The sequence below is a fragment of the Galeopterus variegatus genome, unplaced genomic scaffold (genome assembly GCF_000696425.1).
Source record: "Galeopterus variegatus unplaced genomic scaffold, G_variegatus-3.0.2 Scaffold3581, whole genome shotgun sequence".
NCBI lineage: Eukaryota > Metazoa > Chordata > Mammalia > Dermoptera > Cynocephalidae > Galeopterus > Galeopterus variegatus.
In genome coordinates this window covers 187,712-208,815 of record NW_007729692.1, presented here as the reverse complement: position 1 = coordinate 208,815, position 21,104 = coordinate 187,712, and the positions used below count along the sequence as shown (strand labels likewise).

Below are 21,104 nucleotides of genomic sequence, written 5' to 3'. Positions count from 1 at the left end.
ACGGAAAAAAAAAAAAAAAAAAAAAAAAGAAAAGTTTTTATGGTAAGGGAAGCTATTGAGCTCCCAGTAGGGGCCACAAGTTTTCCAAAATTGTTCATTTTGCTAGAAATCTCAAAACAGTATTACATGAAAAAAAGCAGCTAATTGTGAATTATCACAATTCAAGCAATCAAACAAGTGCTTTTCCTGGAAACAACCATCATGCTTTGGCGTGCAGAAGTGCTTTACAGGTACTGCCACTAATCATACAGAATATTGGTATGTGAATTGTAGCTACACATGCAAAGGCATGTAAATGCAGAAGAAATGGCTAGGGAACTATATATCACATATTTAATGGGAGCTATTTAATAGGATGCAGAAAAATTAGAATATGGGGAACTTTTGTGTTTTAAGTAAAATTTGAATGTTTTACAATGAACATCCATGTATTATTCAAGAAAAAAACTAAGAAAAATTAATACAAAAAGGTCTGGCAAGATACACAAAAGGGATTGACTATGATTATCTACTAGTGTAACTAGGGGTGATTTTTACTTCCCTTTTTTCACTTCTCTGGATTTTCTTGTTCTTCTACAACAAACATAAATTTCTTTATCAGACATATTTCTTTATATGTTTGAACATATAAACAAACATTTCTTTATACATTTATTAACAACAAATGTACATTTCTTCATACATTTATTAACAACAGTCATTTGTATTTATGAAAAAGGCTATCAAAAGCCTTGGAATTTATTTATAGACAGTATGGTGAATTGCTTAAAGTTTTACTAACCACAATTTACCCAACTCTGTCAGAGTATGGGTTTTAGATATTTAAGTCATATGTGCTACATAAGAGAGATTAGAATCACATTCTGACATCCTTAAAAAATAAAGGTATTCAAAGTAATTAAGTAAAAGAAAGTCAAAAATATGTTTCTTTATTATACTCAGTAAGAAGGACACTTTCATTTTTTGAAAAATAATAGAAATAGCATATAAAGCACAAAGTGCATAGTTACCTACTAAAATTGGTATCCTTTTTACGCTCTTCTTCCTTACTTAACATGGAAATGTAAGGAAAATGTTTCATTTTCACTGATCTGGACAACTAATAACATTTAACAATGTGTATAAAAGCTTCTTCAAGAGATAAAGACAATTTGTAAAGTAACTATGCTTTTTCACATTTACAAGACAGAATTTTGGTAATATAAGAATATTTTAAATTACACAATCACCACACAATTACTAATCTGATATCTAAATTAAATCACAGCACATTACATTTTTCAAATATACTATTGCAATAAATAAAAGATTAGAAAACAGGGCAGTAATACAGTTTCTTAAAGCAATCTGAAAGGAAATCTAATTTAATATCCTATTTAGTCACTTAGGTTCTCAGAAGATCCAAATACATTTTTTTCATTTGGCAGCTGGCTCATACAAGGATCGATCCCTTGACTGTGGTGTTATCAACACCATGCTGTACCCAGCTGAGCTAACTGGCCAGCCTGACCCAAATACTTTACATGAATTGCAGAATGCTGATTTAAGATGCCAGTCCTTTGATAAACGGGTGCTTTATTTTGGGATTAGAATAACTTTTAAACTGAAATACTACTACTCATTTTTTTCAGAAATGAAATATAGCTCTCCTCTTATGATATAGAAAGATCCACATAATCTTTCTGGTAATTGCCAACTTAACTAAAAAGACCTTTCTTTTTCGTTTTGGCTATTGATTTCTCACTGGTTTCAGCTAAGGTCTCATTTCCTTTGGCAAACCATTCAGGCAATTTTCTCTTTGAGGTTTCAGATGAAGTCTATAGGAAATAGAAAGAAAAAGAAATATTTGTACTACTGAGAATGTGTATCAGCTGCAAAAAAGTAACATAAGTTCCTGAATATACACCCACACTTTTTCCACTATCAAACCAAACAAAATAGTGACATCTACAGAACTTATTTCTGGGTTAAGAAGTAAATAAGTAAAAGAGAGATGAAATCACTGTATCATTTCTTTAGGCAATTACTTGCTATTCCACCATCTATTCTTACACACTCAAGTATAGACGCTCATTTGGTAAGAAATAAATTGAACATTATTTTAGATCTATGTTCCATGGTTTATTTACTTTGGGTTGACCAAAATGGTGAATTTAATGTTCTGAGGAAGGTATTGGCCTGTGTATGTATACACACACATATATACACACAGAAACAATTATATTAGGCATGTGAAAAAGAACATAACTTCAATGTCTATAATGGTAGATAGATTAGAAGAGTAGTCCAATCATCATCAGCTCCTTGCAGAGTGGCCAAGACATTGTAGACAACCCAAAAATATCCACTGAATAAATGTTTTAAAAAACGTTTCTTGGCCGGCCCGGTGGCGCACTGCTACAGTGCGCCGCTTGGGAGCGCAGTGGCGCTCCCGCCGAGGGTTCGGATCCCACATACAGACCAGTTCCCGCTCACTGGCTGAGCGAGGTGCGGGCGCAGCACCGAGGGTTGCGATCCCGTTGCCGGTCTCAATCCGGTACGGGTGCGACACTGAGGGTTGCGATCCGTTGCCGGACACGAAAAAAGACAAAAAGGAGAAAAAAAAAAAAAAAAGTTTCTTGTCTCATAGACTCCTTTGAGAATCTGTTGAAAACTACAGATCCACTTCCCAGAAAAAAAAGACAAACACACACATGCACAACACTCTGCACTCAATTTTAAGGGTTCATGTACCAAAAGCCTCTGAACCACAGGTTAAAAGTCCCTGGAAAAAAAATTTAAGAACACAGCTGCAGTGTTTGTATACTATAACATCTGCACATGACAAAACTAAAACAATTATAAGTAGATAAGTGCTCCATAAGCCTAAATTAGCATAAATTTCTGTCATGCCAGTTTGAGTACTAGATCCTCAGAATAACATGACAGAGAAATCAATTTAACATGAGTATACCTTGCATTCTAGCAGTTAATTTAGTTATTAGAAGTATTTGAAGGACATTATGATAAGGTTGCCTCATCTAAGTTAAAACATGTCTGTTAGTTAAGGTACAAAAGTATAATTTATTTCATTTCAAGAATGAAGGCTATATCTACATATTGTTTATCAACTGCCTGCTATGTTTGTTATATTTTCTCTGTTTAAAAAAGGTTTCAAGGGCTGGCCAGTTAGTTCAGTTGGTTAGAGTGAACCCAACACCAAGATCATGGGTTCGGATCCCATACAAGCCAGCTGCCAAAAAAAAAGAGAGGTGTCAAAATATTTAAGTGTAGGGAAAAAACAAAAGATCCTTGACAGAAGACTGTGAAACTTTATGTGTAAAAAAAAAGAAAAGGTAAAAACTAACTCCTCCCTAAAGCAGGCAAGAGAGCACGCCCAGGGTCTTAGGCAAGGAGATCTGGGCCACAGCTCCCTGCACTCAGAAGCAGCCAAGTGAGCAGGCTGAAAACACCACTTCCACGCAGGTGGCCCACCACAGTCACTGCCACAACTATGGCTGCCAAAAAAGCAGCTAAAAACCACAGCACCGGCAGCAACCACTGTACAGGTGGTCCACCGGACACTCAACTGCATTGAGACAAGGAGAGTTATCAGCAGACACCTGAAAAAGAGGACGTCTCTCTCCTCAAAGCCCACTCCAGAGTAATAGAAGAAGCAACTGTTATACCAGGTGACCAGACTTTAACGTAGAGATATGAGAAATATGAAAACTCAAGAAAATATGACACCACCAAAAGAATACAACAATTCTCAAATGCCAGACCCTATGGAGCAGGAAACACTTGAAATGACTGAAAAGGAATTCTATGCAACAATCTTAACAAAATTCACTGAGATATGAGGAGACTCAGTTAGACAACATAATAAAATGAAAAAAAAAAAAAATTCCAGGATATGAAACAGAAAATTTACAAAAAAATTAATACCTTAAAAAAGAGTGCAGCAGAACTCATGGAACTGAAAGATTCACTCAACAAAATAAAAAACACAACCAATAGCTTAAGCAGCAGGGTAGAACAAGCAGAAGAAAGAATTGGTGATCTTGAAAATATCTTTTTGAAATAACCCAGGGGGACAAAGAAAAAGGAAAAAAGAATTTTAAAAAATGAAGAAAATCTAAGAGAGCTAGCAGACAACCTAAGTGCACAAACATTCAAATCATGGGAGTTCCACATGGGGAGGAGAAAGGAAAAGGCATGAAAAACCTATTCAATGAAATAACAATGGAAAACTTGCCAGGTATAGGGGGAGACACAGATCTTCAGATCCAGAAGGCTCAAAGATCCCCAAACAAATTCCACCTAAAAAGATCCTCTCCAAGACACATTATAGTCAAACTGGCAAAGCTCAAAGACGAAGAGAGAATTTTAAAAGAAGCAAGAGAAAAGCATCCAGTCACCTATTAGGGAGCCCCTATCTTACTAACAGTAGACTTCTCAACAGAAACTGTACAGGCCAGAAGAAAATGGGATGATATATCCAAAATACTAAAAGAAAACTGCTAGCCAAGAATACTATACCCAGTAAGACTATCCTTCAGAAATGAGGGAGAAACAGTGTATTTTCCAGACAAACAAAAGCTGCAGGAGTTCACCACCACATGATCAGCCCTACAAGAAATCCTCAAGGAAGTCCTGCATCTGGAACCTGAAAAACAATCATCACTGCCATGAATACACAAGAAAGAACAAAACCCACTGACAGAACAAAAATGCAAATGGGCAAGAGAAAGAAACTAAATCTCACCACCAAAAAAACCATAGTTATCATGTAATTATGCCCCTACTTGATTGCTGATTTTAGCAATTTTGGTCTTCCCTCTTTTTTCTTGGTCAATCTAGATAAAGGTTTACAAATTTTGTTGATCTTTTTAAAGAATCAACTTTTGGTTTTGTTGATTTTCTCTACTGTTTTTTAATTCCCTATTTCATATATTTGTGTTGTAATCTTTGTTATTTCTTACTTACATTTGCTTTTGGTTTAGTTTGCTCTACTTTTTCTATTTTCTTAAGACAGATGTTTACATTACCAATTTGAGATTTTTCTTATTTTTAATATAGGTGTTTACAAGTATAAATTTTCCTCTAAGCACTGCATGAGCCCTGCATCCTATAAATTTTGATATTTTGTGCTTTGATCTTTATCTCAAAGTACTCTCCAGTTTCACTGTGATTTTTCTTTTTACCCATTGTTTATTTAGGAGACGTTGTTTATTTAGGAGAGTGCTGTTTAATTTCCACATATTTGTGAGTTTTCTAAATTTCCTTCGTTGTTTATTTAGGAGAGTGCTGATTAATTTCCACATATTTGTGAGTTTCCTAAATTTCCTTCTGTTATTGTGGTCAGAGAACAAATTTTCTATGATCTCGATCTTCTTTTTAAAAAAATGAAAAAAATTTTTAAAAGACGTTTATGAAAAGATTTCCATTATCTTTCAACTCCATTTTTCCATGAACCTTTTGAAGTACACTTGTGGGTGTATTTATAGATTTTTTTATGCAATTTATGTTGCTAAACTTAGATATGTAATTTCTGTTCTTGATTTCTTTTTAAGTGGACTTGTTGATTTGCTTAGAAATTGATTTGCTTTTGAAAAATTTATTCATCTTCTTCTCTTGAAATTAATTTGATATTCACAAGTTTTTGGAAGACTTTAGCAAGCTATTTCAAATAAGTGTAGAGATCATAAAATGAAATACGTAAATTTTCATAAGTTTTACATCTCCAGGTTCTGTGAAAATTTGAAGCCCTACTTTCTACAGAGTATTTTGTTATTCAGCTGTTATTCAGTTTATGTATTTGTTATTTGAACAAATAAATGTGCATATCCTTGCTTAAAAAAAAAGAAACAGAATAGAAAAACAAAAAAACTTTAAAAAATTTTTAAAAGGTAAAAACTGTTAGCTGTTCCAGCTTAAGTAAAAAATCCAGTGTAGAAGAAAGGGCTATTCACATTTTAGCGAAAACTAAAGAAAAGAACTGGCTAAATCAGTGACTTTGTTCCTACGTACCCACTTCCAAGCAGGGAAGAGAAAATGTGGAGAACAGATGAGATTTATATACCCTGTAATATACTATAATGTTTGATTTAGAAAGACTAAATATAAAGTGACACAGACAAAAGATATTTTAGTAGAGATAAAATAGACATAGTAATATTTATTCTTCCCAAAAGATCTTAATATCAAAATCCCTTTTAGTCATAGACAACTACAGTTGCTTGCAATTAAAAGTTTGAACTCCTGAGTACATTTAGAGGAAGAAACCAGTTAAGATTATGACAAGGCCAAAGAGTAAGACATCTGAACAGTAACAGAACAGAGGAAAAAACCCTAAGTCTTGTAGCCTAGTGCCATGGAATAAGCATGGGCGGAACTAGGTTTAGAATTCTAATTGAGCCACTTGCTGTGACCTTTGCATATTATTTATGCCTCAGTTTCTTCACACAGAAAATGGGAATAAAAGTAAATAAAATAATCGCTGAATTATCTGAATTACATATATTCTCATTTAACTATCAAAACATCCTGATTTATTCTTGGCACTCATTAATTGGTAGCTAATATAATTTAAAGTTCTTTATATATTTATATATTTACAGAGATTATGATTGTCAGTACTTATCCTGTAATTATAATAATGATCTTATTTCATTGAGAAAAGAGGGAAATGATTACTTACATTGAGTGTGTCTTTTGAGTTTCAACAGTAAGTATCTGAAGGGACCTTAACTATGAGATCTAAGTCACTTAACAGAAACAACGCCTTCCAGTGTCTATTTCCTTCATCAGTAGCAGACTAAAATTCCCAGCAATCATAATAAAAATGTAAGGGGCTATTTACATCTTTTTGATTCATCAAATTCGACTACCACACTACTACCATTAAATTGAGAATAGAAAACATTCATTCATTTGCTGATTATATGTGCACATATATGTGCAAACAAACAGAGAAATGGGTAAGTTTGATTTGCATGAATTTCATCTCCAAGATAAATCTAAATTTATTAGTTATCAAGCCTAATGTTCATATCATGAGAATAATTTTCTTAAATAAACTTTACCTGTGAATGAGAATCAGTAAATAAATCCTCTATTTCTGGATTGTTGAATGGCTCATTCCAAGAAGGTAGTTGTAGTGGATTTCTGTCACTTTCATCTTTTGATGAAAAATTACCAGGATGTTTTCCATCAACCTTTAAAATTTTTACAGAAAAATACTCATACCATGCACTATATTCTTAGTCAAAAAACAAAAAAAACCTATGCCTAAAAAAAAGCAAGCCTTTTAAGAAAATTCTTATTATTCTAAAGCACTGAATTTTAGTAATAATAATCACATTACCCATAAAGCATTCTTATATCTTAAAAGAGTTCATAAATAAGATTGTATATTTTAATTTATAACCAAACTCAGTGGCAAGGCAGAAAATATCATATACTCTCTCTCTTATGCAGTCAAGAAAAAAAAGAAGGAAAAAAAGTGATATAGGAGAGAGTATTGGGAAGATGGGTGAGCAGTGGCACAGTATATTTATAACCAAACTCAGTGGCAAGGCAGAAAATATCATATACTCTCTCTCTTATGCAGTCAAGAAAAATAAGAAGGAAAAAAAGTGATATAGGAGAGAGTATTGGGAAGATGGGTGAGCAGTGGCACAGTATTTTAATCGTTCTAAATCCCAGCATTAAAACAGATAGAACTAGACGGCAAAACCAAAGATCCATCACCTACATTTACAAGTAAACTAAATTTAAAGGTATCCTCAGGAAATCCAAACAATAAGCATTTAAAGACAAATCAGCAACAGCCATGATAGACCTAAATGGTAACAGCATCCATGTGGGAGAAAGCAGAGGCAAGCAGTGAGGTGTCTAAGAACAGAGGAATCCCAAAATAGCCCACATGTACACACTGGAAAGCACGATGGATTAATCTGATAACAGCATCTGAGAATGGGAGGGCTTTTGTCCAACCCAATAGCAGCTGAGTATAAGGAGTCCATGGTGGTCTCTTAAGTGGCTAGAGCAGCTGTCTCCTGTGAACTCTGGAACCAGCCTAGGCTACCTTCCAGAAGAAGTCCCCACACTCAGGAGAAACTGCTGGGGTTAAATCAAAAGCAAATAGGACAGGTACAACAGAAACAAAGCCCAAGTAAAAATGGAAGAGTACAAGGGTACTTCAAAAAGTTCATGGAAAGATTCACATTATCTTTTCATTTATTTTTCCATGAACTTTTTCAAGTACCCTTGTATATCTCATAAACCAAGTTTCCATATTTCAAACATTACACAAAAATATTAGAGAGAGTTACGTGAAATTGGAGAAGCTATCTTGAACCATGCCTTCTTTTGAAAGTACAAAAAAACTAATTTCACATGAAAATTAGCAACAGGAAAGCATCAAGGTCAAATCTCAGATACCAGAAATACTTGTTTAGATACAGAATAAATTTGTAACCTTTCAAAATGAACTGTAAAACAAACATTAAGAAAAAATCAGAAATTTTTTAAAAATTAAACTACACGGAACACAGTAATAAATGCAAGAGGTTATATTCAAAGAGAAATAGAAGGTGAAAAAGAAGGCAAAAAATTTTAATTAAAGAGAAATGAAGAAATAAAAAGAATTCATGAAAAGTGGCAAATACTGAAGCTACTAGGTAAAGAAGATTCAAGATACAGATAAAAGTCCCTAAAGAAGAAATACAAAGCAATGGAACAAAATATTAAAAAGTTTAAAAAAAACTTTCTTGAAATAAAATTTTTAAAAAACTATAATTTAAGAAAACTCTCTAGAAACTAAAAAGAAAAAAAAAATGATATAATTAAAGAACCCACTGTGTATCTTTGTACACTGAATCAGAACTATCAATGCCAAGACATAATCTTCCTCCATTAAACAAAAGCATGATTGAGCTTCTACCTTAATAAGCAAACACAAGAGATGTAAACATAATAATGCATTAACTAATACAAAATTTTTTTCTAATGACATTATTCTTTATCAGATGCCTCATAATTAAAAAATGAAATAGACCAAGGGGTATAACTTAAGTCAGTAGAAAAGAGAACCTAAGAAAGATTCTGAAACTAGGTCTCCAACAGACTGCAATAATCAGAGCAGCTTTCTATACCGGGAGAATGATGAAGAAAAGATGCTTTGGATGGCTTGCTCACTCTTAATCTATTCCCCAGCCCCAATACCCTTGTTCCCTAAAAAGGGGCTAAATTAGGTATTTCTTTTAATATCCAGCAGGCTTAGTATGATTTCCTCCGACTCACCCACCAAAAAATCTCCCCACTCTCTTGCTGACATTTGATGTTATTTCAATAGGGGAGAAGCAAAAATGCTAATATGTGGTTAAAATAATATTTTACTACACAAGGGCACTTCAAAAAGTTCATGGAAACATTTGTATTACCTTTTAATTCTATTTTTCCATGAACTTTTTGAAGTACCCTCATAAATGTGCTTCAATATTCAGGAAAAACACATTACACCTTTTCCTGTATTGATAGATAGAATGTGAGAAAAAATAAGAGGGTTTTAGGCATCTGTTGTAGATTACAGAAATAAAAGGCTGGGCATAGAAACTAAATTTCATTAATCCTACCTAAAATATATTTTATATATTATTAAATATATAATATGTCCTTCTCATAGCCAGTTCAATTATAAAAAATATAAAGATTTCCAACAAATTAAATTCTATTAGGTTATCCAGCATGACAAACCTAACTGAAGTACAGAATTTAAAAAGACCAGTTCCTCTTATTTTTAAGCTATTGAATAAAGTGGTAGTTTAATTGTTGGAAATCCTATAAGATTACCTTAGAACTAAAATGAAGTCCCCAATCCTCTAAAATAAACACTAACACCACCTACTGCCACACTAAATTCATCATTTAGGAACTAAAATAATTTTTTAGTTAATTATTAGTTTTCAAAAACTTTTATCATGGATCACGTAATTTTAGATCTGGAAGATGTTGAAGGTCACATTTTTAAATTTATGCAATCATTTAATAAAGTCATGTTATCAAAGAATAGTTATTCTATGATTACTATCTATTTAAATCACACCAAACACAAAGCAATAATTTTCAAAGCACTTGATTTTAATAAAACAAACCATCTAAAATAATACTAAATTTGTAGTCTTTCTCTGATCATGCAAAAAGCACACTGGCATATGCTCAGAACCATGAGCAACAATTATCCTTGTACCCCAGATATTCAATATAATAGTAGCAGAGCATGATGAATGACAGAATGATAAATAAACCATTTGGGGGATATTTATAATGGAATTTGTTTTCATTTCACTAACCACATAAACTGCTATATGCTTAAATCCATTAACTAAATCTCTGAAAGAAAAAAGAAGTTCTAGGCTATATAATCAATATGAGGTACAGGTAAAATTTAAGCTGTCATTACACACAGTAAGCTAAAAAATGGAACTATAACTCCCCTTTTACTGTCTTTTTAAAAAAAATCACTTTTATCAGATCATATTTGTGAAAAGCAAAGGAAATACAGCACACAAATAAAGAAGTAACCTTATATCAGAATGTATTAACAGTTCCAAAAATACAGCATTCTAGTATCAGAACATGCAAATTGAACAGATACTTTATGAAAGTTCTACATATAATTATCACCTTGGTAGTAGTGCTTACTTCTTCCTTGATTCTCTTAGAACTTGAACAGCTCTCTTCAGAGTTGGGGAAACATCTCTTTTTGTTGGAATCACTTGAAGTTTGGCATAACAGTCTGCTGTCATGATCATTTTTAAGGATCTCAATTGCCATGTTGATAAGATACCTTTCAATGTTTTCAGGAACTAACATTCTAATTTGTTCAATTTTATTCTTATCTGTAACAGATGAAAAAATCAATTTTAAAATAAAATTATGTAGTACATTTAAGGAAACCTATGAGCTGGAAATAGAGAAATATTTTGGAGACAGGAAGGAGGAAGGTGGCCAAAGAAAATTTTCCTCTTTCAAATGCCTATAGCCCTACAAAATGCAAACTGAGTAAAAACTCCCTTCCTGCATCACCTGAACCCCCTGCCTCCAAGACCCAAAGTCAGGTCAGTACTATTAACTCTGCATAAATTATGTTTCAAATTGTCTTTTGTGGGCTGCCCTAAGAATCAAACAACCATTCATAGAATTGTTTCTAAAAATAACTGTGCTTTAAATATCAAATATCACTTATAAATCAATTTTTTCTTAAAAATAATTTATTCTTAAAATAGAAGCTAATCACGCATGTAAACAAGATTCTAATAAAAAGGATCCTTTCAATGGATGTTAGAGCATAACAAAAGACGTCAATTACTTAAAATGCATATTTATTAACTAGATAAGCTTTCTGGGAAAAATATGTCTTATTTTCAGAATCAAGGAACTTTTAATTTTTGTAACTCAACAGAACTAATTCAGACTGTGTCAATCTCTTCACACCTAAAATTATATAGCAAACTCCTACAGACAGACTACTACTATGTTTCAAGCACTTCCCTTCAACATCAATTCATCTGCAATGCTCTAGAGTATGGTGAAACTAAGCAGCTTAGAACCTACTCACTGATCTACATGTAATTTAAAAACCTACCAAACATTTGACACCGAATTCAAATTAGTGATCAGACACCAAGTACTTTTAAGTGCTACCCTGAAAAGGTGTTGTTTAAATTATTAGTTTTTAGGTATATATTCTCCTTTCTTCCAAAGATCTTAGTTTGCTTACTCCAGGACTTCCCAAAACACTGCAGTTTAAAAAAAAAAAAAAAAAAAGGTATGAAGAGGAGCTTCTATTAGCTATTATACAGCTAATAGAAAATAGAATGGGTTATCTAACTACTTTAAAGTTTTTAAATGTAAGATTGGTGAAAAGATCACCTCTATATGTAATAAAATCAGAAATGTGACTATCATATCTATCAACCAAACTAAATTTTTATCTGTGCCAGAGGGATAAATACCTCATATGCTCACTCATATGTGGGAGCTAAGAGAGAAAGGAAGGCAGGAAAGAAAGACCACAGTAGTGCAATGTGACTATCATATCTATCAACCAAACTAAATTTTTATCTGTGCCAGAGGGATAAATACCTCATGTGCTCACTCATATGTGGGAGCTAAGAGAGAAAGGAAGGCAGGAAAGAAAGACCACAGTAGTGCTGTGATCCAGCAGAGGGAGGGAACATTCCTAGGGCTACAAATTGAAGTTGAGGGGAGAGGGGGTAGGGGTTGGGGGATAACTGGAAGAGGACAAAGGGTATAAAGCAATTTCTGGTAATGGGTATGTCTCCAATACGAATCTGGCCCCCACATCATGGGCAGGAGGAGGAACAATCAGCTTTGTATCTCATGAATATTCAAAATAAATAAGTAAATAAATAAAAATTAGATGAGAAAAAAAAATTTTTAATAAAAAAATAAAATAAAATTTTCTCTGTGCCTTGGTCATCGTACCGTTCTAATACCACTGAAATTCTACCAATTTTGCTACTACATTTTTTCAAGGCTGAGTATTCTGCTGTATATGTGTATCAGAATTTACTTTGAGTTCCCTTTCATTGGTCTTCAATTTTTCTTTGGGGGGAAAAATGTTCTGATGAACATCATATTACATATATCTTTCCATACTGCGAGATCCCTGGACGCAGGATTGCTAGTTCAAAGGATAAATACGTTTCAGGCCGAGCCCGTGGTGCACTCGGGACAGCGCGGCGCTGAGAGCGCAGCGACGCTCCCGCCACGGGTTTGAATCCTATATAGGAATGGCCGGTGAGCTCACTGGCTGAGTGTGGTGCAGACGACACCACACCAAGGGTTGTGATCCCCTTACCGGTCACGAAAAAAAAAGACAAAAAAAAAAAAAAGGATAAATACGTTTTATATACATTGCCAAACTACCTCTAGAACTGTGCTGTCCCACACAGTAACCACTAACCACATGTTGCTACTTGCATTGAAATGTAGTTGGTGTGGCTGATGAACTGAATTTTTAAGTTTAGGTGATTCTAATTAATATGTACCAAAGGCTTATTACAGGAAAAAGTATGTAAAATATCCCATTAATAATTTTTATATTGATTACATGTTAAAGTGATAAAATTTTGAATATATTAGGCTAATTATACTATTAAAGTTGCATCTGTTTACTTTTTTAATGTGGCTACTAGAAAATTTAAAATTGCATATGTGGCTCACCTTGTATTTCCACTGGATAGTGCTGCTCTAGAAAAACCATATAAATTTTTCCACACTCTAACCAACTAATACAACTACATTGCATTAAATTTATTTTCTTCTGTGAATATTTAAAAATTAAATAAACTATGTATCTTTTTTTTTTTAATACATATGTTTTCTCAATTCATAAATTCTCTACTTTTAGGTAAAGATTATGTCATAATAAAATAAAGGATATTTTTAAATTCAAGTTTGTGCAAAATTTAGATTTCAATCAAATTCTTCATTAAAACACTAAATTATGTGATATGGCTACAGTTAAAAGATAAAAATAACATATCTGAGTCATTAATGTAGTGTATATATATATCTTCATTTCTTGTTATTATTTATACCTCAACAATGTTTTCTACAGTAAGGGAACAAACAATATGTTACCAAGGAAAAACAAAAATCCAAAAGTAAAATCTCACATCAATAAATGATATCTCACAGACTATAACTGTATTATAAAAAGAAACGTAAGTTAGAGCACATCATTATCACAACCTTCTTAACTTCTTCTATTTTGGCTTTGAAAGTAGGCTACAAAAACATACTTTTTCATATTATTTGTGCAGCCTACATATGGTATATTGACAGAAAGATGAAATAAGTTTTAAGAAGTATACTTTAAAATATTCTCTATCGCTCTTTGCAATTTCACCTTAGTATTTGTCCCTGAATAAAAATTTATTTAATGCTATACTCTGTGTATGGTGGTAGAGACAAATGTTTTAGTCACTAATGATTACTAAATATTTTTCTCATCTCCCTGATATTTGTTGAATCAGGCTGTTCAATTATAAATAAGTAATTTTTCATTTTTATATATGCTGCTTGATTTTAATATACCTTAATTTAAAAAGTAATCTGACATCAGAAATTGAAATTGCTCAACTCAGAATATAGTACTGAGTATTATATATGGCAGAGGGTATTTAAAGACACTAAATATGAAGGTACTTCAAAAAGCTCATGGAAAGGTTTGTATTATCTTCTATTTTTCATGAATTTTTCTGAACTATTCTCAGATATAAAGATATTAAACTGAATATAATTAGTTTATTTTTCTCACCAAGTAAGAGTTTATAAACCTGAATCCTATATCAGGATTAGAAACTGCATATTTCTTTTAAGTTAGTTGGCAGTAAAACATGGTATAGTAAAAAGAAAAACTTGTTCAGTCATTAACCTTAGACATGACACTAAAACAATTTTGCAGCCCTCTAGACCTCACATTCCTATCTCTGAAACAAGGTGGGAATAGGAAAGGGAAAATTTAATGATTTCCACTTTCCTAAATCTACACTAAAACAATTTTGCAGCCCTCTAGACCTCACATTCCTGTCTCTGAAACAAGGTGGGAATAGGAAAGGGAAAATTTAATGATTTCCACTTTCCTAAATCTAAAGTTCCGTAACTTCATGACTACATGGTTTAGAAAGCAAATGAACAGCACCTCAGTTCTTCACCATTGCCAAATAAAATAGATGTTGTCAAAACTTGGCTGAATAACACAATCTTAAATCTTCCTCTACCCTTTTCCCCTGCCAATAATAAACTGAAGTTAGAACATCCATCTGATATTATTCAAGAATATTTGCCAAAGAATTCTTTGGTATACACACACACACAAGATCATTATAACCTGCCTGAATTCTTAAAGTTATATGTTTCTATCAAATACATTTTTTGAAAACTTTCTTCTTATGTACTTATTTATTAATTTCATATATTCTTAATTAGCTAATTAAAAGGATAGAGTATAAAAGTAATCATATTCAGAGGGTATTTTTAAGATACCATAAGATCTTACCATCTTCTTTAATAATCATCATCACATCAACCACCCCCACCACCATTTACTAACTACTATACTTACATACGACTTTCTGTGCAGTACCTAATTTATTTCTCACAATTCTATAAGAGAAGCAATATTATCCCTCCCTATTTTAAAGACGAGAAAACTGATGCTTAGGAAGATTAGGTAATTTGCCGAAGGTCATAAAGCTATGAAATGGTAGAGCCAAGATCTGAACACAGATCTGTCTGTTGCCATAGCCTTTGCTAACATTGTCTAGGCTAACACCATCTGTCAGTCTTCAGGATTTAAGGAAGGCAGCCAAATGATAGCAAATATGATTGCCAATAGAAAAAGAAAGAGGAAAAGACTGCACAAACTCTTTCAGAGAATATTGCATACTACGAAACATCTCATCAAAAGATATATATTTCTCTAAGACCTGAGAGGCAATAAATTTATAAATGAAAAAATAATTCCAACATATTAAAATCAAGCAGGCATTTGTCTTTGACTTTCCCCAGAACACTGTCTAATTTTGCATTGGAGAAAGAGAGGTTTGTACAGCCATAACTGTAATCCTACAAAGTACTTACTATTTTCCTCCCTCTGCCTTAATTTCTAGCAAAATTTCTGCTAGAAAAAAAAGCCAGGAGAGTTGGCTAGCTTTGTCATAATATGACTCACAGGTAAGTTTCCTTGGATATTTTACCACACAGTCCAAAATTTGGCACTCGGGCTTTCAAATTTAGAAACCAAATTTAACCTTAACACATCCGCATTAACCATGTTCACAAAATGCCAATTTATTAAATTACAATTATGATTTCACAATTATCACACAGATACATACTCAGATTAGCATGACTGGTGCATGCTTTCCATATAGACCCAGACAGATCTACATGAAAAATCAAGTTATAACCAGAAAGCTGGGAAGTGATACAGAAGCAGAATGATTCATTTGAAGTCTTCCTCAAATATGACCTTGACATAACTTATCAGATAACAGGCCCTAATACACTTGAAGTCTCACTGGCCACCACTCCTATCACTGGAACTTAAATGAGCACTACCCAAACTTGCCTCTGTCTCTCTCTTCCCTGTGCTTCCACTGTTGAGCAATGGGAGTAATAAAGGTGTTCATTCCTTAGACCTTCAGTCAAGTCTTGCTCAAGCCTAGAAATAATACTACCTTTTAAGGTGACTTTATTTTTGCTCTGATCAATTAAGTACATTATTGATTGTGCTTTCAAAGAGAGACCTTATTTCTTTTATTTCCAAATTCTTGGGTGGAACCTTATAGTTGTTCACAAGTGGGAAAGAATTTGAGGTAATTAAAGGTAATTACTCACACTGCAGCTTTGGAGATAAGTCTTTTTGTATGGCCACTGCTCTGTCCTAACTAAAAAAATTCATCAGATTTATTGAGTTATAACACCCCAAATTTATATTTGTACAATTAGAGGGGGAAATCTTCTAATGTACCTCACCTTTACTTCTGTATAAAATGTATCATTAACTTAATTTCTGCAGGACAAGCAAAGGGGCTTGATCTGCATGAGTACAGTTGAGGTCCTGCAGCAAGGTGACAAGAGGAAGTCCTCCACAAGGGGCCTACAGACCTTGGTCCATCCCTTCCATGTCACAGCGACTGATACCACTGACTATGAGGATTAGAAAAGCTACTCAAGTGAAGCCAATGACAAGGAATCAGAGCAGTTTAGGGAAAGTGGGAGTCAGTAAGCTAATGGGAGTGAATGTGAAGAAAAGTGTGTTTTTTGCAAGTGGAGAGGTAGAAATCAGAAAAGGGTGAAAGTGTACTGTTGTGGGATAGGTGGGAGAGTTCTAAGCTGAAGCTAAAAGGAAAATAAGAATTTCTCAGTATACTTTCCCCTGAGTGATAACGGGAAGAAAAATTATTTTACTAAAGCAATAAAAAGCATCTTAAAAGTAAGGTTTTCATAGTAACATAAAGGGTCAATGCTGTTAAACTGAAAAATAATTGCTTGTTTACTTCATCTGGGTTCAATGACTCAAGTCATTAAGGCTGTAGAGTAGGGCCATGCTATCACCTGAGTTGATGGGAGGGTTTCGGATAACATCAGCAATAATCTTCTGAACCTCTGGAGTCAGGCCTGCTCGCTCCACATCAAGGGGGTAGCCAGCTTTCACCGCTTGGGATAAGTGCATGCCAACTGTAGTGAGAGGCAGAATCCTGTTGTCAGCTATGCTCTTCTAGGGAAATAACAGCAAAAGAACCAGTGAGTTTAAGTTTCCACTGTACTTCATGGAAAGAAAAAGTCCAAAACCTGAGAAATAAACAATGGACTAAACCTTCACTTAAAATTTTTATTTTAACAATTTCTTTAAAACTACCCACATTATAGACCTCCACAGGTTCTACTTTTTATACTTCTTATATTTAATAAAACAAAATCACCCAGATTTAGGTAAGAATTCAATCCTTATCCCTCTCTAATTATTCACTCTAACAAGCTATTAGTGGCAGAGAGAAGTCATTCTGTGTAAGTCTAATAGCTGTCACAACCTTTTGAAAATATAATAAACTGTAATCCAATATTCTCTATACTTGAAATAACACATGGTGCTTTGGTTACGTGAATTTCCAAGAAAACAAATCCTAAAATGCTTAGTGATAACATAGGGCTCCGCATGCATTCTATAAAAGGTTCTTGAGAAGACTTTAATAGGTGTTTTAAATTGGCTCTATTTATGAAATAATAACTATAATTTAACAAGAGCTGCTATCATTTTCCTCCTATTCAATTTCACATGAATTGTGTTAAATTTAGCACAATGTTATATATTTATACAGCTTTTTAAACAAATGTGGCTCCAAATACATGTAAGATATGTAAGGTAAAACAGTCTTTTAAACAATCAGCTTAGTCACTAAGCTCTAATTTATTTTATGATACTTTTTCAATACATTTTTAAAGTCTAAATTTAGACTGCATTTGCACAAATGTTGATACTCTCACAGCATAGAGCATTAAAAGCAATATTTTCATCCTTCAAAAGTAGGTTTTAAATTACTTTCATTAAATGTCTACCCTTTTCTACTAGAAAGTGTGCACCATGTGTGCATAATATCAAGGTTACTTGATACTAGGCATCAAATTACCTCAAACTAATTGTATTATTGCTCCTGATTAATTCGTTCTTAGGCATGTTTAATTTTGTGGTTAACCGGCAAGACCATCTCAGACTCCCGGGAGGTACAGTTAATTATACCATCATATTACCCAATAAAATAAATCAAATAATACCAAGACACAAATGAAGATATACCATCCTTCATGAATATGTGATATAATACATGAAACTTCATATTATGGTTGAGTATTAGAATGCATGCACTTTGTTCAGAAAATCTGGAGCCCATACTAAATTTTCTTAGTAACTATATTCAGTTCTTCTATACATACATGGTCAAATTATGTATATATAGGCATAATTAACATGTACATATAAGTTACTATTTACATAAGAGACTGAACTTAAAATTACTATTTACCATGGGCTTTATTTCAAAAAGAATACAATGGAATTATCTGGGTTTTTTGGGTAACAGCCTTTGTACTTTAATCAAGGAATCTGACTATCTATTTAGGACATTTATTAAATGAGCAGGATAAACTACGGACTGTTTATTTTTATACTGGACCTTAACCTGTATAAAAGGTATGTAATGCAGTTGAGTGGATGGAAGTACAGAGAATAGGAATAGCAGGCATTGGACAGTTTAACCTGCTCCAAATCAAATTTAATCTCAGAGAGAAGACGAATTCAGATTAGTTAAACTGAGTGGGAAGCCTCATTCTGTCCTTATTCCATTAAGATATACTCTCCATTTTGTATTAAAAAAAAAACCAAAAAACAACAAACACTCAGCAGCCTTAAGAATTTATGTCAGAACTATTAAGAAACATTAAGAATGGCCCTTTTTTTTTTTTTTTTTTTTCTTTTTTAATTTAATCTCAGAGAGAAGACGAATTCAGATTAGTTAAACTGAGTGGGAAGCCTCATTCTGTCCTTATTCCATTAAGATATACTCTCCATTTTGTATTAAAAAAAAAACCAAAAAACAACAAACACTCAGCAGCCTTAAGAATTTATGTCAGAACTATTAAGAAACATTAAGAATGGCCTTTTTTTTTTTTTTTTTGTCCTTTTTGTGACCGGCTGCACTGCACTCAGCCAGTGAGCGCATCACACCGGCCATCTCTATATAGGATCCGAACCCGCAGCGGGAGCGCTGCTGTGCTTCCAGCGCCACACTCTCCCGAATGAAGAATGGCCATTTTTTATAGTCATTAGATTTTTTCAAAGAGCATCGGGCATGATTAAAAAACAAATAGTACTACAGGATATACAGTGAACAGCAAATTTTTTAAAACTTATTTCCAACTTTTTGGATATCTTTCCAGAGATATTATAAGTATTTTTTATACATATACAAGGATTTGTGAATATATAAGCATGCATATATGAGAGTACTTTAAAAAGTTCATGGAAAGATTTGTATTATCTTTCAATACTATTTTTCCATGAAGTTTTTGAAGTACCCATATATACACACATGCATTTACACTTTTTTCCCCATAGCATTTTGCACCTTCCTTTATTTTAACTTAATGTTATCTTGGAGATTATTTCTTAACAGTATATAATACTAATAGTTTTTTTTTAACGATTTGTCCCATTTTAAAAAAGAGTTCTAAAATATGGTTGCTGCAATATCTTTGAGCTATAATTGTGTTTATCAATACCCCTGATACAATCTCTGTAAGATAATCATGGTCAAACTGTATTTACTGTTGTTACTTAATTGACAGAGGAAGGCTTAACAGGAAAAGAAAATGACATTCTCTTTTAAAATTAAAGATAAAATGAGACTTACTGTAGGGTTAGAAGAAATTGATTCCACACCACAGCTTTAATATTGAAAAGCTAATAAAACACAAGTTTAAATAAACTAAAAAGTTCTTTGTAACTTGAAAGTAACACTTACCAAAGACATTTTCTTTTCTTGGAATAAAGAATAAGTGATGGCCACAGACTGTGAAAGTGAACATTTATTTTTCACCACCAGACTTTTCTGTTCTTCTTGAGGTTTTGTACTTGCAAAGAGGTCTGTCTATACAATTTTAAATGCAGCACAAATGATCAATAATATCCATATAATGACAGAGAGAATATAAATATGATCATTAGCCATTAGGAAAAAAATAAGTAAAATCTCTAAACAATAATCAAAGAATTCCCTTTTCATGGGGAGCTCAAAAAGTTGTTGAATTTTTTACATATTGATTTAGAAAGGTAAAATAATGCTAGACAGCATAAATTTTAATAAAATATTTGTAATAACAAATATTTCCCAATCTTCTCTTTAGCCAATAAGAAGAAATAAAAAAGCAACTATAATGTGATCCACTCTGTCTCTAAATTAGTTCCTTAATCCCCTGGAAGTGAATGTTGAATGAATAAACAATTAGTATTCAAATTTAGGTACTGTAATCACAAATTCTGCTGATATATCATAAGGAAATATATCACAACTATATTCACATAGTTTTATACATATATATACTCACATACGTACACACAATATATATATATATAATTTTAAAAGGTATCTCAACTGGAGCTCTAAACTTTAAGCATTACATAAAATGTTAAATACGGTTCCTTAAGAGACTTTGAAAAGAAAAAAATAGACAAGGATTGAAAAATGAGATTAATGAAGAAATAATGGAATTATTTTAGTCACCTGGTAGGGTGACTATGGTTAACAATAAGGTACTGTACATTTGAAGGTAAAGAGATAGACAACTATTTTTTTTTTTTTCCTTTTTTGTCTTTTTTTGTGACCGGCAACGGATTGCAACCCTCAGTGTTGCACCCGTACCGGACCGGGACCGGCAACGGGATCGCAACCCTCGGTGTTGCCCCCGCACCTCGCTCAGCCAGTGAGCGGCCGGTCTGTATGTGGGATCCGAACCCTTGGCGGGAG

The 21,104-nt window shown here is 33.1% G+C and overlaps 1 protein-coding gene across 1 annotated transcript in view; it reads right to left on the bottom strand.

The window, feature by feature from the left end:
- Positions 1–589: 589 nt before the first annotated feature.
- WRN (Werner syndrome, RecQ helicase-like) overlaps positions 590–21,104 on the bottom strand; it is a 136,589-nt gene continuing 116,074 nt past the window's right edge. The window contains exons 30-34 of the mRNA XM_008585463.1: positions 20,103–20,228; positions 17,140–17,302; positions 10,672–10,886; positions 7,068–7,199; positions 590–1,817 (exon numbers count right to left, since the gene is read on the bottom strand). Coding sequence (XP_008583685.1) covers positions 1,698–1,817; positions 7,068–7,199; positions 10,672–10,886; positions 17,140–17,302; positions 20,103–20,228 — 756 coding nt within the window. The 3' untranslated portion in view covers positions 590–1,697. The remainder of the gene's footprint in view (positions 1,818–7,067; positions 7,200–10,671; positions 10,887–17,139; positions 17,303–20,102; positions 20,229–21,104) is intronic.